Source organism: Callithrix jacchus, chromosome 5 (assembly GCF_049354715.1).
Source record: "Callithrix jacchus isolate 240 chromosome 5, calJac240_pri, whole genome shotgun sequence".
Taxonomy (NCBI): domain Eukaryota; kingdom Metazoa; phylum Chordata; class Mammalia; order Primates; family Cebidae; genus Callithrix; species Callithrix jacchus.
The window spans coordinates 69560488-69575674 of NC_133506.1; the positions used below are offsets into that span (position 1 = coordinate 69560488).

A 15187-nucleotide genomic window follows, 5' to 3' on the forward strand; every position below is an offset into this window, starting at 1 on the left:
GCGGGTAGATCACAAAGTCAAAAGATCGAGACCATCCTTGTCAACACGGTGAAACCCCGTCTATACTAAAAATACAAAAATTAGCTGGGCATGGTGGCGCACACCTGTAGTGTAGCACTTGGGAGGCTGAGGCAGGAGAACTGCTTGAACCCAGGAGGCGGATGTTGTGGTGAGCTGAGATTGCACCATTGCACTCCAGCCTGGGTAACAGGAGCGAAACTCTGTCTCAAAAAAAAAAAAAAAAGAAAAGAAAGAAAAAAAGAGACAGACATCCCTGCCCTTAGCCAGGCATGGTGGCATGCACTTGCAGTTTCAACTATTCTGAAGGCTGAGTCAGGAGGATCTCTTGGACTCAGGAGTTTAAACCCAGCCTGGGTAACATAGCAAGACCCTGTCTCTGTCTTTTTATTTTTGAGATATAGTCTCACTGCAACCTCAGCCTCCCGAGTTCAAGAGATTCTCCTGCCTCAGCCTCCCAAGTAGCTGGGATTACAGGCACCTGCCACCACGCCCTGCTAATGTTTTGTATTTTTAGTAAATAGGGTTTCACCATGTTGGCCAGACTTATCTTGAACTCCTGACCTCAAGTGATCTGCCCGCCTCAGCCTCCCAAAGTGCTGGGATTACAGGTGTGAGCCACTGAGCCTGGCTGGCCCTGTCTCTTTTTCTTTTTTTTTTTAAGACTGGATTTCACCATGTTGGTCAGCCTGGTCTTGAACTCCCGACCTCAGGTGATCCACCCACCTTGGCCTCCAAAGTGCTTGGATTACAGGCATGAACCACCCTGTCTCTTAAAAAAAAAAAAAAAAAGCCAGGCATAGTGGGTCACCCCTGTAATCCCAGCACTTTGGGAGGCTGAGGTGGGCAGATCACCTGAGGTGAGGTAAGGAGTTCAAGACCAGCCTGGCCAACATGGTGAAACCTTGTCTCTACTAAAGAAAAAGGAAAAAAAATTAGCCAGGCATGGTGGCACCTGCCTGTAATCCCAGCTACTAGGGAGGCTGAGGGCAGAAGAATCAATTGAACCTGGGATGTGGAGGTTGCAGTGAGCTGAAATCGAGCCACTGCACTCCAGCTTGAGTGACAGAGCAAGACTCTGTCTCAAAGGAAAAAAAAAAGGGCTAGGCATTGTGGCTCATGCCTGTAATCCCAGCACTTTGGGGGGCAGAGGTGGGCAGATCACCTGAGCTCAGGACTTTGAGACCAGCCTGGCCAATATGCTGAAACCTTGTCTCTACTAAATTAGCAGCCAGGCCGGGCGCGGTGGCTCAAGCCTGTAATCCCAGCACTTTGGGAGCCTGAGGCGGGTGGATCATGAGGTCGAGAGATCGAGACCATCCTGGTCAACATGGTGAAACCCCGTCTCTACTAAAAATACAAAAAATTATCTGGCGCGTGCCTATAATCCCAGCTACTCAGGAGGCTGAGGCAGGAGAATTGTCTGAACCCAGGAGGCAGAGGTTGCAATGAGTTGAGATCGCACCATTGCACTCCAGCCTGGGTAACAAGAGCGAAACTCCGTCTCAAAAAAAAAAAAAAAAAAAAAAAAGAATAAATAAATAAATAAATAAATAAGCAGCCAGGTGTGGTGGCTCATGCTTGTAATCCCAGCACTTTGAGAGACCAAGGCGTGAGGATCACTTTAAATCAGGAATTCAAGACCAGCCTGGCCAATAGGATGAAACCCCATCTCTACTAAAAATATAAAAAAAATTAGCCAGGTGTGGTGGCGGGCACCTATAATCCCAGCTACTTGGGAGGCTGAGGCAGGAGAATCACTTGAACCCAGGAGGTGGAGTTTGCAGTGAGTGGAGATCACGCCACTGTACTTTAGCCTGGATGACAAGAGCGAAACTCCGTCTCAAAGAAAAAAAAATACAAAAATTAGCCTGGCGTGGTGGTGCACACCTGTAGTCCCAGCTACTTGTGAGGCTGAGACAGGAGAATTGCTGGAACCTGGGAGGCAGAGGTTGCAGTGAGCTAAGATCGTGTCACTGCACTAGTCGGGGCGACAGAGCGAGACTGTCTCCGAAAAAAAAAAAAAAAAAAAATCCCTGCTTGGTGAAGTTCCCCTTTCCAAGAGATAAGGGATGGACAGGGATTGACACTATACAAAAGAAATAAATACGCTAAATATGTTTGTTAAATGATATGGCCCATGGAGAGAAACAAAATTGGGAGAGGGCCATGACGAGCATAGGCATGTTCAGCAGGGTGGAGAGGTGGAACTTGAGCAGAACACCTCTCAGAGGAGGTGAGGAGGCTGCTGGAGGAAACATGGGGAAGAGCAACCCAGGCGGGAGGCACAGCGCAGGCAGATGCACTATGGTGCTGTGTCCTGGGGTGTAGACCTCCGGAGGCAGCAGGAAGGTGGGCGTTTGTGCTCTGTGGACACCATGGACTCTGAAGGGCAGGGAGGCCCTGCCAGCGCCAACATCCTTGCCGGTGTTCCCCAGGCTGGCCCATGCTGTGGACAACTGGGTTCAGGTGACTTCACTCCTGTGCCCTCTTCCCAGCAAGAAGTAGGTCCTTGGGGAAGGGGGTTCCAAAGCTCAGGGCGGATGGGAATGGGGAGGGAACTCGTAATCAGGGCATACATCTCTAGACGACCTCTGCCCTGCCCCAGGTCCCACCCTGGCTCCCGCTGAACCTACTGCTCGCTGGTTCCTGGCACCACCAGGGGCAGGGTTAGGGCAATCAGGCCTGAGTCTGTGAAGAGAGTGCTGGGCATTGTGGCCATAGCCCTCCACCACCCTCCTGGTTTTAACGCACTCCCAATGACAATAGGGTTTCTGATCACCAGCAGTACACGCTGTCTGGGGAGCAGCTCCGGCTGCCCATCCTGGCCCCTTCCCACCCATCTCCTCCCAAGAATTCAGCAGGTCCGTGAGCTGTCAGCCAGCTCTGCTGGCCCCCAGTGGTGTCCTAAATCCCAGCAGCATGTCCATGAGTGTGACCTTAACCAAATCTCAATTATATAGAAAGGGGGGAGCCAGGTGAGGTGGTTCACATCTGTAATCCCAGCACGTTAGGAGGCTGAAGTGGGTGGATCACAAGGTCAGGAGTGCAAGACCAGCCTGGCCAACATGGTGAAACCCCCATCTCTACTAAAAATACAAAAATTAGCTGGGTATGGTGGCGCGCACCTGTAATCCCAGCTTCCCGGGAGGCTGAGGCAGGAGAATTGCCTGAACCTGAGAGGCAGAGTTTGCAGTGAGCCAAGATCATGCCACTGCACTCCAGCCTGGGCAACAGTGTGAGATGCTGTCTCAAAAAAAGAAAAGAAAGGAGGGAAATATTTCTTTCTTTCTTTCTTTTTTTGAGACAGGGTGTCATATCTTTTAAGCTGGAGTGCAGAGGCGGGATCATAGCTCCCTGAAATCTCTATCTCCTGGGTTAGTCTCCTGAGTAGCTGGGACTACAGGCATGTACCACCACACCCTGCTAATTTCTTTTTTTTCTAGAGATGGGGTTTTGCCATGTTGCCTGGGCTGGTCTCGAACTCCTGGGCTCAAGCAATCCGCCTGCCTTGGCCTCCTAAAGTGCTGGGATTACAGGCATGAGAACCTCTGCGCCCAGCCTGGTTCTTAGAACCCACTGTATGCCAGGCACTTTTGTAAGCGTTATTACCTCTAATCCTCACACAGCCTCACTCAAGAGATATTATTATACTCAAGATACTATACTCGAGAGATAGTCTACAATAGATATATTATCATATTTTATGAACAGAAAATAGATTCAGAGTAGGGAAAGGTTTAGATTTTACCCAGTCACCCAATAAGCAAATGTTAATTTTAGTACTAAACCCTCCATTTTCATGATTACTGGGTGCTTCTGCAGCCTGATTCAGAACTTAGGAGTCAGGGAGGAGGGGGTAGAGACCAGAGAGGTCATCAGGCAGTTTGCCCCTGAGCGGACTGGGAGCTGTTCCGTGATAAATGGTTTCTTGTATTTAAAGAGCTCAATCAAGGGGCAAAGAGAGATAACCCTGAGGGTAGAAAGGAACTTTGTTTGTTAAAGCTTCAGGAAGGGTGACTTTGGGTTGATGGGTATCAGCAATGACCACCCCTGCCGAGCAGTGGAGCAGGCTACCTCAGGAGGAGGGGAACCTCTCACAGAAGGAATGTTCCAGTGAGGGAGGTTGGCCTGGATAGTTTCTCCACAGTCTCACAGACTTGGGAGCTTCTGCAGGACCCAGGCAAGTACTTGTGCCCAAAAGTACCTTTGGCAGGAGGGTTTTTTTTGTTTTGTTTTTTTTTTGTCGTTTGTCTTTTTTTTTGAGGTGGAGTCTCACTCTGTGGCCCAGGCTGGAGTGCAGTGGCTTGATCTCGGCTCACTGCAACCTCTGCCTCCCAGGTTCAAGTGATTCTTCTGCCTCAGCCCCACTAGTAGCTGGGATTACAGGCATGTGCCACCATGCCGGGCTAATTTTTGTATTTTTAGCAGAGATGGGATTTCGCCATGTTGGTCAGGTAGGTCTCCCAACTCCTGACCTCAGGTGATCCACCTGCCTTGGCCTCCCAAAGTGTAGGGATTACAGGCGTGAGCCACCATGCCGGGTCGCAAATCTGGCTTCTGGGTGGGTGTTTGCTTTTCACAGAGGAAGGGTAGTGGGGGGTGGGGTAGGCTGTGGTGGAGGATCGGATTGCATCAGTTTGGGTATGCCCTCTTATGGTTTCCTTTCTTTGTTCTCAGATAAAGCAAACACACAAAAATTCATTTTCTGGGCTTAACAAGAGTGACTAGGTAGGCGAGAAGACTGGAGCACTGGTGAAGTGGTTATGTGGTAGCGGGGAGGAGGAGAGGCTTGCTAGGAGCCCTCCCACTGCTGGGGGCTCCTAAGAAATGGCTCTGCCTCTAGCAGCTCTGCCTGGACACTGAGCAGGGAAAGGCTCCTGACACTCATTAGCAACAGTGCTGGCCGGGTGCGGTGGCTCACGTCTATAATCCCAGCACTTTGGGAGGCCGAGGCGGGTGGATCACGAGGTCAAGAGATTGAGACCATCCTGGTCAAAAAGGTCAAACCCCGTCTCTACTAAAAATACAAAAATTAGCTGGGCGTGGTGGTGCGTGCCTGTAGTCCCAACTACTCAGGAGGCCGAGGCAGGAGAATTGCTTGAACCCAGAAGGCGGAGGTTGCGGTGAGCCGAGATCATGCCATTGCACTCCAGTCTGGGTAACAACAGCGAAACTCCGTCTCAAAACAAAACAAAACAAAACAAAACAAAACAACAGTGCTAAGTCAGAACCAGCCCTGAGCCTGTGTCCCAAGCCCCGCCAATGGCCAGTGCTTCCTGAGCACTTCCCACAGGCCAGTTCCTGGGTAATGAGTTTTATCAACATGTATTTCCCTTTTGAGGAAAATGAAGGAGGGCTCAGTCACAGAGCTAGTAAAGCCAGTGTCAGGAAAGCCAGTGTCTTTCCTGTTGCCTTGGCTGGCCTGCCCTATCCTAGCGATGTTGTGAAGATTGGGACTACCTATAACTCAGCCTGTGCTCAGTAAATGCTCAATACTGGTAGGAGCTGTGGGCCAAGGTGGAGAGAAATGGGCTACTTGGAGCAGGAAGGAACTGCCTTTGCAGAAGTCCTGCCTGGGCCCCAGCAGGCTGGGTGACCGAGCAAATTTTGGAACATCTCAGTCTATTTCCCCATATAATATAACACCTGGCTACAAAGAATGTTTTTTTTTTTTTCTTTTTTGAGACAGAGTTTCTTGTTGAGAGGCTGCAGTTCAGTGGCAGGATCTCGGGGCTCGGGGCAACTTATGCCTCCAGGGTTCAAGCAATTCTTCTGCCTCAGCTTCAGGAGTAGCTGAGATTACAGGCATGCCCCACCACCCCCCGCTGATTTTGTATTTTTAGTTGAGACAGGGTTTCTCTATGTTGGTCAGGCTGATCTCCAACTCCCAACCTCAGGTGATCCGCCTGCCTCTGCCTCTCAAAGTGCTGGGATTACAGGCGTGAGCCACTGCACCCGGCCTACAAAAGGGGTTCTTCTGGGACCCAGTTATCTAAACGTTTCCCTCCTATTTGGCCCTCTCCATCAGTACTCCACGGCTCACCGGTCTTTTCTCCGTTCCTGAGGGACCCCTGTCCTGTCTCCAGGCCTTTGCACAAATCATCCGTCTTCCTTGTCTGCCCTGCCCTCACACTTGGCACGTCTGGCACCTCCCCTGCTCATTCTAAGGCAGCATCCCTCCCTACCATTATAGCCAATCCCATTTTTCCATCACAGTACTCATCCAAATTATAACCCTTTATTTATGGTTTGTCTTTTATCTCAGTCAGGAGGCAGCAAGGGCGGGGGACTCTGTGTTGTTCCCTACAGTTACCTTCAGCGCACAGACTTGTTAAGCAAATACTCGAGAGTGAATGAGAGAATGAATGAAGGAAAAATTGAGTGGAGGAGGGGTCTTTGGTGGAGCTAAAGATCCTGAGCGCCGCGGGGGCGGGAGGCTCCAGGCAGTGTTCGTCCCGCACCACCTCCAGAGTAAAGCGAATTTCAGAAGGGGGCGGGGGGCCCCGGCCAAAGTCCAAGTCCACAGGAGGCTGCGCGGGAAGCTACTTATAGCTACGACCAGCTGCCGCCGGCCTCTAGCCCCACCGCCGCCAGCCTAGGACAGGGACGCTAGGTCAGTTGGAGGGTCGGGTGCAGCAGCCAGCGATCAAAGGCACAGGGCGGGAGGCAGGATCCAAGGGGATACTGCCGCGTGGCTGCCGCAGAACCGGCCGGCTCTGCCGCGAACGACACTGGGACTTGTAGTTCTCGGTTCCTCTAGACGCTGTCGCAAGCTCCCAGATAAAGAGGCTCTTCGAGGTGAAGTGGAACTACATTTCCCAGAAGGCCGAGATAAGTTGGGGTCACCGGGGAAGCGGCCGGGCGGGTGGCACTTTCCCGGCGTGTTAGGGCCGGTTCCGGGAGCGCGTGGCTGCGCGGGAGGGGGGGGGAGGAGGGGGGGCGCTAGGTCCCTCCTGAGGCGGCCCCCGGATGAAGGGATCTGGGGACCAGGGATCCGAGCCTACGAGCAGCTCGGTGGCGGGGACTGACTGCTGCGGAGGCCTCGGCAATATTGATTTCAGACAGGTACTAACTGCACCGGACTGCGGCGGAAAGTGGGAGAGGGATCTGGAAGGCCCGCTGGGCGTGAAGGCTTGCGGCGCCTTCAACGCCGGGGTGGGGCGGGGGGGGCGGGGCTGCCAGTTCCCAGGCAACGGGGGCGGGGAGGTGGGCGTGGCGTGGTAGGGGCGGGGCGCCGCTAGCGGGAGCGCCAGCTGTGTGTGTGTGTGTGTATACGCGCGCGTGTAAACCTCAGGTTGCGTGTATCAGAGAGGGGCGTTCCTGAGTTCGTCTGGGTGTGTGCCTGTGTGTGGCCCTGAGATTGTGTGGGTCTCAGAGATTGTGCGTGAGTCTTTGGGATTGTGTATGTCTCACTGAAATTACGTGGTGGTCTGAGTGTGCGGGAGTGTGAGTGTGTATGACCGAGGCTGTGTGTGACGAGCGTGGGCGAGGGTGAAGGGGGCCGATTATATGTTTGGGAGTGTGTCGTGTGGCCCCTGCTCCCGTCTATCCCCCAGGGTCAGGAGGCCAGCTTTGCCCACCATGAGAGTGGTGGGGACCCTGGCTCTCTCCCAGCCGGGGCTAAGCAGACTGCACACCACCACCCACCCCTTTCGGGGCCAGGATGGGTGGGACTGATTCGCCTGCTGAGGCTGCCCTCTACTGAGTTCTAAGTGTGTCAGAGAGTGCCTGTCCTGGCATCTCCCGAGGCTCCCAGTTCTAATGGATTCCGATTTCCAACCTCTCTCGCATTCTCCCTTCTGTCAAAGCTTCCTCTTTGCCCCTTTCACCTTTTTCATCACCCACTCTTCGTGGAACCTGTAAGGCACATCTCTGCCCCAAGCAGCCTCTAATCCAGTCCTTCCCTCCCTTCATTCCTTACTCACATGTGCATTTATTCACTCACTGATTCAGCCAGTATTTATTCAGGGACTGCTGAGGGCCTAAAGTCATTCAGAAGGTGAAGGGCTCTTCTGCCACTGAGCTTTCATTCTAGGGAGGGGGATGGTAGGCCTGGAAAGGCAGAGAGTTCTCTGAAGGTCCTAACACTTGTTAGTGGTTTGAAGAGTAGCTGATGGGGAGGTTGGATTGAAATTCGCAAGAGCCTGTTTCCCTGTTTTCCTTCCCAGGAAGGACCTGGGTGGGATCTGAGAGCTGAAGGGTCAGTCAGGGGGCAAGATTCCCAGTGGAGGGAGGCAGGTTCGAAGCCCTCCAGGGTAAGCAGCCTGGCCCTGAGGGAGCGAAGGGTTGACCAGATGGGTCCTCAGCAGAGGACAGGAAGAAGACTATTACTTTAGTAAACTGTTCATTGAATTACAAGATGCAGTCAGAGGAGTGATGGGCATAGGTACCCCTACAGCTCCGGCGTTCTCATGAAGTGAATCTATCTCTGATAACCCTCAGATCTAGATGGAAGGTCATGATTACCCCTAGGGACTGCCCTCAGGAGAAGGGTGGGGAGCCATGTAGAAGGGGCACAGGATGTGAGGGGGCAGTGTCCCATTGCAGACCCAGCTAGGGGCCTGCCAGTGGGCAGGGGAGATTAACTGGGTGTGAGGGGTGGGCTTTTCTGCTCGTTCTTCTTTCTCCCTGAGCTGTGCAGCTGGAGAGGGCTGGGGCTAGGTTTGGGTCAGGGTGACCCTCATTGGCTAACAATCTGTTTTCTTCTGCTGTCCTTGTTGGTGCAGTTAAGCTTCCTGTTGCCAAGGGATTTTTCTTAAAAAAAAAAAGAAAGAAAGAAACATACAACATTATGTATTTACTTATATGTTAGTTGTCCTCCCTCCTCAGTAGAAATCTCGGTTTTAAAATATATCAGTCCTTGGCCTGAGAGAATTGCCAGGTTTTTCTTCACTCCGTGGGCATCTGAGCTGCAGGATCTCAGGTGCTAGCCCTGTGCTGTCTGGTAGCAACATCATGTGCCACATGCATAGCCAAATTAACCTAGTAAGAAGAAATGGAATATAGCAAAGAAATAGAAAAAATAATTTTTTTTTTTTTTTTTGAGACGAAGTTTCACTCGTTACCCAGGCTGGAGTGCAATGGTGCGATCTCGGCTCACCACAACCTCCGCCTCCTGGGTTCAAGCAATTCTCCTGCCTCAGCCTCCTGAGTATCTGGGATTACAGGCACGCGCCACCATGCCCAGCTAATATTTTGTATTTTTAATAGAGAGGGGGTTTCAGCACGTTGACCAGGATGGTCTTGATCTCTTGACCTCGTGATCCACCCGCCTCGGCCTCCCAAAGTGCTGGGATTACAGGCGTGAGCCACCGCGCCCGGCAAAAATAATTTTAACAATATATTTTATTTTTATCAAAAATATATATCGGAAATATTTAATCCTGTGACACTCCAAGCTTGTGGCACTGCCTGTGACCAGTGGCTGCCACATCACACCGAACAGTGCCGCTCTGGGTACCAGGCCCTCCACCAGCTCTTTTCTGGGCCTGCTTCAGCAGGTACAGAATCTTGGTTTTTTTAATTAAAAAAAAAAGAAAAAAAAGTCCGGGCGCGGTGGCTCACGCCTGTAATCCCAGCACTTTGGGAGGCCAAGGCGGGTGGATCATGAAGTCAGGAGTTCAAGACCAGACTGGCCAACAAGGTGAATTCCAGTCTCTACTAAAAAAACAGAAAAATTATCTGGGCATGGTGGCTTGTGCCTGTAATCTCAGCTGCTTGGGAGGCTGAGATAGGAGAATTGCTTGAACTGGGACACAGGAGGTGGAGGTTGCAGTGAGCTGAGATCAAGCCACTGCACTCCAGCCTGGGCTAAAGAGTGAGACTCCACCTCAAAAAAAAAAAAAAAACCAAACAAAAAAAAAGTTGGGGTGAGGAGTGTGCCTGCTGCAGCCTCATTGACTGAGGCCCTTTTGCTCCTTTTTGCCCTCCTGCCATGGGATTCTGGAGCCTTGCTCTTCAGCTGAGCAGCTGCCTGAAGGCAATGGGCCAGCAGGTGGACGGGAGCAGGGTCTGCTACTTGCTGTGACAGGGAGTAGCACCTTCAGGATTCAGAAGATGGTTCTAGTAGGGCCTAAGGGTACAGGCACCCAGGCTGGCAGAGCATACTGAGGTCCTCAGAACAAGGGCACATGCCCAGGTATCAGGTCCCTTTTCCATAGAGACTCACCTGCTCACCAGCGCAGAAGAGTGATGATGTCTCCAGCCTGGTGTTGGTGTCAAGAAGAATGGGGACAGTAAGGGGGTTATGGTAAAGACCAGAATAAGATGAGGGATGTAGAGAAGCTTTATTAAGTGTCGAGTGGTCTTGAAGACCGGTCTTCAAGACGGCCTGTATTAGGAGGCTGAGAGTCCTGGGACAGGGGACACAGGTCCCTGTGTGTAATAGGGGCGCTGGAAGCAAACCCTGATGGCAGATGCGGGCTATCTTGACTGCCTTTCAGGAAAAGACATTTGCCTCTATACAAAATCGTTTCCAAAAAAAAATTTTTTTTTTTGAAATGGACTCTGGCTCTGTTGCCCAGGCTGGAGTGCAATGGTGTGATCTCAGCTCACTGCAATCTCTGCTTCCCGGGTTCAAGGGATTCTTCTGCCTCAGCCTCTCGAGTAGCTGGGACTACAGGTGTGCACCGCCACACCCAGGTACTTTTTGTATTTTTAGTAGAAATACGGTTTCACCATGTTGGCCAGGATGGTCTTGATCTCTTCACCTCGTGATCTGCCCGCCTCGGCCTCCCAAAGTGCCAGGATTATAGGCGTGAGCCACCATGCCTGGCCCTGAAAATCTTTTAATTGTATTACTTTACTTGGAATAAACATTAGGCTGCTACACTAGATGACTTACTCTGTGGTGTTTTCAAGGCCATACATTTTGGCATTGGTCAAGACAGAGCACGGTTGAGAGGTTCCGTGGCTGCTCATGAAAACCTCGGGCAAATGACGGAAACTCTCGGAGCCTGTTTCCCCGGCCTCTGCTGAGATGACACTGTTTTTCCTTATTACGCTGTAAGCATGAATTACGTTGATGTTTTGAATGTTGAACCAGCTCTGGATTCCTGGGGTGATCCCTGCCTGGTCCTGACATATTATCCTTTGTGTATATTGTTGGATTTGATTAGCTTTAATTTTTTTAGGATTTTTTTCTTTGTCTGGTTTTATTTGATTTAATTAATTTATTTTGAGACAGAGTCTTACTCTGTCGCTCAGGCGTGCTGTCAGGAGTGCAGTGGCATGATATCACCTCACCAAAACCTCTGCCTCCCAAGTTCAAGCAGTTTCGCCTCAGCCTCCCAAGTAGCTGGGCAGGTGTGCCTGCCACCATGCCTGTTTTTTTTTTTTTTTTTTGTTGTTGTTTGTTTGTTTGTTTTTATATTTTTAGTAGCAACAGGGTTTTACCATGTTGGTCAAGCTGGTCTCAAACTCCTGACCTTAAGTGATCCCCCTGCCTTGGCCTCCCAAACTGCTGGGATTTGGCCTGGTTTTAGTGTTAGGGTAATACAATGAGTTGGGAGGTGCTGCCTCCCTCTTCCATATTCTGGAAGAGATTGTGTGAAACTGGGATTTTTTTTTCTTTTTTTTTTTTTTTTGAGGCAGAGTCTCGCTCTGTCACCCTGTCTGGAGTGTAGAGGCGTAATCTCGGCTCAGTGCAACCTCTGCCTCCTGGATTCAAGTGATTCTCCTGCCTCAGCCTCCCTAGTAGCTGGGACTACAGGCTTGTGCCACCACGCCTGGCTAATTTTTTTGTGTTTTTAGTAAAAATGGGGTTTTACTGTGTTAGCCAGGATGGTCTTGATCTCCTGACCTTGTGATCTGCCCCCTCGGCCTCCCAAAGTGCTGAGATGACAGGCCTGAGCCTCTGTACCCAGCGGGAACTATTTTTTCCTTAAATGTTTGGTAGAATTCATCTAGGGAAACCATCTGGGCTCAAGGCTTTCTTTTGTTAGGTTTTTAGCTATGAATTCAATTCCTGTAAAAGATAAAGGATTATTTCTTGAATGAATTTTGGCAGTTTGTGTCTTGCAAGGATTAGTTCATTTCATCTAATTTGTGTTATTAATAGTATTCCCTTATTATCACTTTAGTGTTTGCAAAGTCAGTAGGGAAGTCCCCTCTCTTATTCTGATACTTACATTTTGTGTCTTCTCTCTTTTTTTCTTGGTCAGGCTGGCTAGAGGTTTCTCAACAGTATTGGGAAAAAGTTTTTCCCCAGAGAACCAGCGTTGGGTGTGATTTTTTTTCTCTCTATTGTTTTCCTGTTTTCATTTGATTGATTTTTGCTTATCTTTAATTTTTTTTTGTCCTGCCTGCTTTGGGTTTAATTTCTTCCTCTTTCTCTAATTTCTTAAGGGCAAAGCTTATATTCCCGACCTGGGACTTTTCTTCTTACTAATAGAAGCCCTTCTTTAGCCGGGCCCCACAGATCTCATGTGTTCCATTCTCATTTTCATTCAGTTCAGAATGTTTCTAGATTTCCCCAGACTTCCCGTGTGGCCCTCTCGTGCATGTCTTCCACGATCGCTGTCTGTGACTGATTTCGAGTTTAATTCTGCGGTGGTTTGGGAGTATACTGTGCATGCTTTCTATTGGTTTAAATTTAAGGTTTTCTTGACGGCGCCGAGTGTGGTCTGTCTTGCTGATACCAAGCAAGAGATTTCAGGCTGTTCCCAAGGTTGGCATGTGCTGTGGTCAGGTCCGGCCGCTGGATGGCGCTGTTCAGGTCAGCTGCATCCTCACCGATTTTCCACCTGCGTTTTCTATCAGTCACTGAGGACTGTGGAGGGCCCTAAGAACTGTGGATGTGTCTTTTCCACCCTTTAATTGTGTCAGCTTTTGCTTCATTCCTCACCTCACTTCTTGTTGTTGCTGTTTTGTTTGTTTCTGAGATGGAGTCTCACTCTGTCATCCAGGCTGGAGTGCAGAGGCGTGACCTCGGCTCATTGCAACCTCCGCCTCCCAGGTTCAAGCCATTCTCTTGCCTCAACCTCCTGAGTAGCTGGGATTACAGGCGTGCACCACCACACCCAGTTAATTTTTGTATGTTTAGTGGAGACGGGTTTCACCACATTGGCCAGGCTGGTCTTGAACTCCTGACCTCAGGTGATCCACCTGCCTCGGCCTCCCAAAGTGCATACCACCTCACCGGATCAGAGAATAAACTTTTTTTTTTGAGGTGGAGTCTCGCTCTGTTGCTCTGGCTGGAGTGCAGTGGCACGATCTCGGCTCACTGCAACCTCCGCCTCCTGGTTCAGGTGATTCTTCTGCCTCAACCTCCCAAGTAGCTGGGATTACAGGCATGCACCACCATGCCCAGCTAATTTTTGAAAATTTTTCTTTTTTTGAGACAGAGTCTTGCTCTGTCGCCAGGCTGCAGTGCCATGATACAATCTTGTCTCACTGAAACCTCTGCTTTCCAGTTTTAAGCGATTCTCTTGCCTCAGCCTCCCAAGTAGCTGGGACTACAGGCGTGCGACAGCATACCCAGCTAATTTTTGTATTTTAGTAGAGATAGGGTTTCACAATGTTGGCCAGGCTGGTCTCGAACTCCTGACCTCGTGATCTGCCTACCTCGGCCTCCCAAAGTGCTGGGATTACAGGCGAGAGCCACCACACCCGGCCCAGAGATAAACTTCTTAGAGGAAACAGACTCTGACACACTCATCCTTATGTCTTTGTGCCAGGCACAGGGCTCTAACCCAAAGTTGCCCTAAATAAACATTGCCTGAGTCAGCTTATGGTGACTAGGCATGAGGGCACTCTGGGGTGGTAGGGGCTGCGGCCATGCAGGCAGATTCTGCAGGGGTGATTGGTCCCAGGAGGACCCCATTCCCTCTCCTGGCAGCTCCCACCCATTCTCCCGCCCTTTGTCATGTGTGGTGTGTGGCCTGGGATCGATGTGACTTTGCCTGTCCCGGCCTGCTGTTTGTCCATGTGTCACAATGTGACGTGTTGACCTGCTGCAGGTCATTCCCTCACCACAGAGCATGCTCCTGAGAACCCTGCACCCCTCGGTGGAGTGAATTCCTTCCATAGGCCACTTCCTTACCCACGCTTTGGGGTGTTAACAGCTGAGGCCATTCATCAGTGACTCGTGGGACACGAGTTATTCTGCAGCTCAGCGGACCTCCTGGCCGTGGTGGGTAGCTCCTCTCCGTTAGTCAGATTCCGAGGCCTCTGCAGTCTGGAGCCTTGAAGGGGGATTCCATTAGAATTACTGGGTATTGGAAAGTCAGGGCCTTTGCTATATGAATAAGGCTGGGGCTGGGAGTGGATGGGAGACCTCCCCTTGGTCACAGGTGTGCAGCAGACAGCATCAGAGGAGCCTCTGATACCAGGAGACAGAACCCGGATGTGGGACCTGGGAGTCTCCTGCTCTGCTCACATCTGACCTGGATTTTTTGCTGATCCTGTTTCAGGAGGGAGGGAATTTTGGAAATGACAGCTATCAGAAAGGGACCTTCATGTTTCTGAGTGGGGAGCGGGAGCTGGGAACTGGGAGGGGCTTCCCTCTGCTTCCTAGAATTCCACTCGGAACCATTAGTCATTCTTTCCAGTGAAGCAGGTGTTTCTCTGGGCAGCACAAATCTGCCTCAAGGTGACTGAGGTGACTGGATGGACACCACCACTCTCCTGAGAAGGGCTGACCTGAGGACACTGGGACCTGGGTGCAGGAGGGACAGAGGCTGGGGAAGAGGATGGGGTGCAGGGGGTGGTGGGGGAGTTCAGGGCATGTTCCAGCTTTGACCGGCTCAGCCCTTATCAGGACACTTAGGTGGATGTCAACTGCCGCTGGGTTCAGCCAGTGTTAGTTGCTTAATCTTTCAGTGCCTTAGTTTCCCTCCTGCATCTTGGCTCCCACAAAAGGTGAAAAAAGCATATTTTTTGCTCTCTTTCTAGTCTCCTTGGGTTTCAAGACCCGGAAGCACTCACTTTTATCCTTGTCCCTTTTTCATGGGGCTTTCTGTCTAGTAGGGCGGGTCTTGCTCAGGCTGGCTCTGCTCGTCACTGTCTGGGCTCCGGAGGCTTTGCTCTCTTATCTGGAAAGTAGGCTGACAACTGGGCTTTACTTTTAGGGTGGTCGAGAGGATGGCCAGAGATAAGGTCTCTGCTCACTGCCGGATCCTGTGTTTTGAGACAGAGTTTCACTCTTGTTGCCCAGGCTGCAGTGCAA

The 15187-nt window shown here is 50.9% G+C and overlaps 1 protein-coding gene across 10 annotated transcripts in view; it reads left to right on the top strand.

The window, feature by feature from the left end:
- The first annotated feature begins 4117 nt into the window (after positions 1 to 4117).
- PEMT (phosphatidylethanolamine N-methyltransferase) overlaps positions 4118 to 15187 on the top strand; it is an 81925-nt gene continuing 70855 nt past the window's right edge. For 2 of the 10 annotated variants that reach the window (XM_008996455.5, XM_078372563.1), the window contains exon 1: positions 14009 to 14152. Coding sequence is in view for 1 of the 10 variants with exons in the window: in XM_002747882.5 (XP_002747928.1) it covers positions 6991 to 7086 (96 nt within the window). In the remaining 9 variants the exon portion in view is untranslated. Of the gene's footprint in view, positions 4206 to 6565; positions 6820 to 6888; positions 7087 to 14008; positions 14153 to 14555; positions 14881 to 15187 lie in introns of those variants that run through there. The other 8 variants (XM_078372562.1, XM_078372564.1, XM_008996460.5 and 5 more) reach the window with 8 other exon arrangements.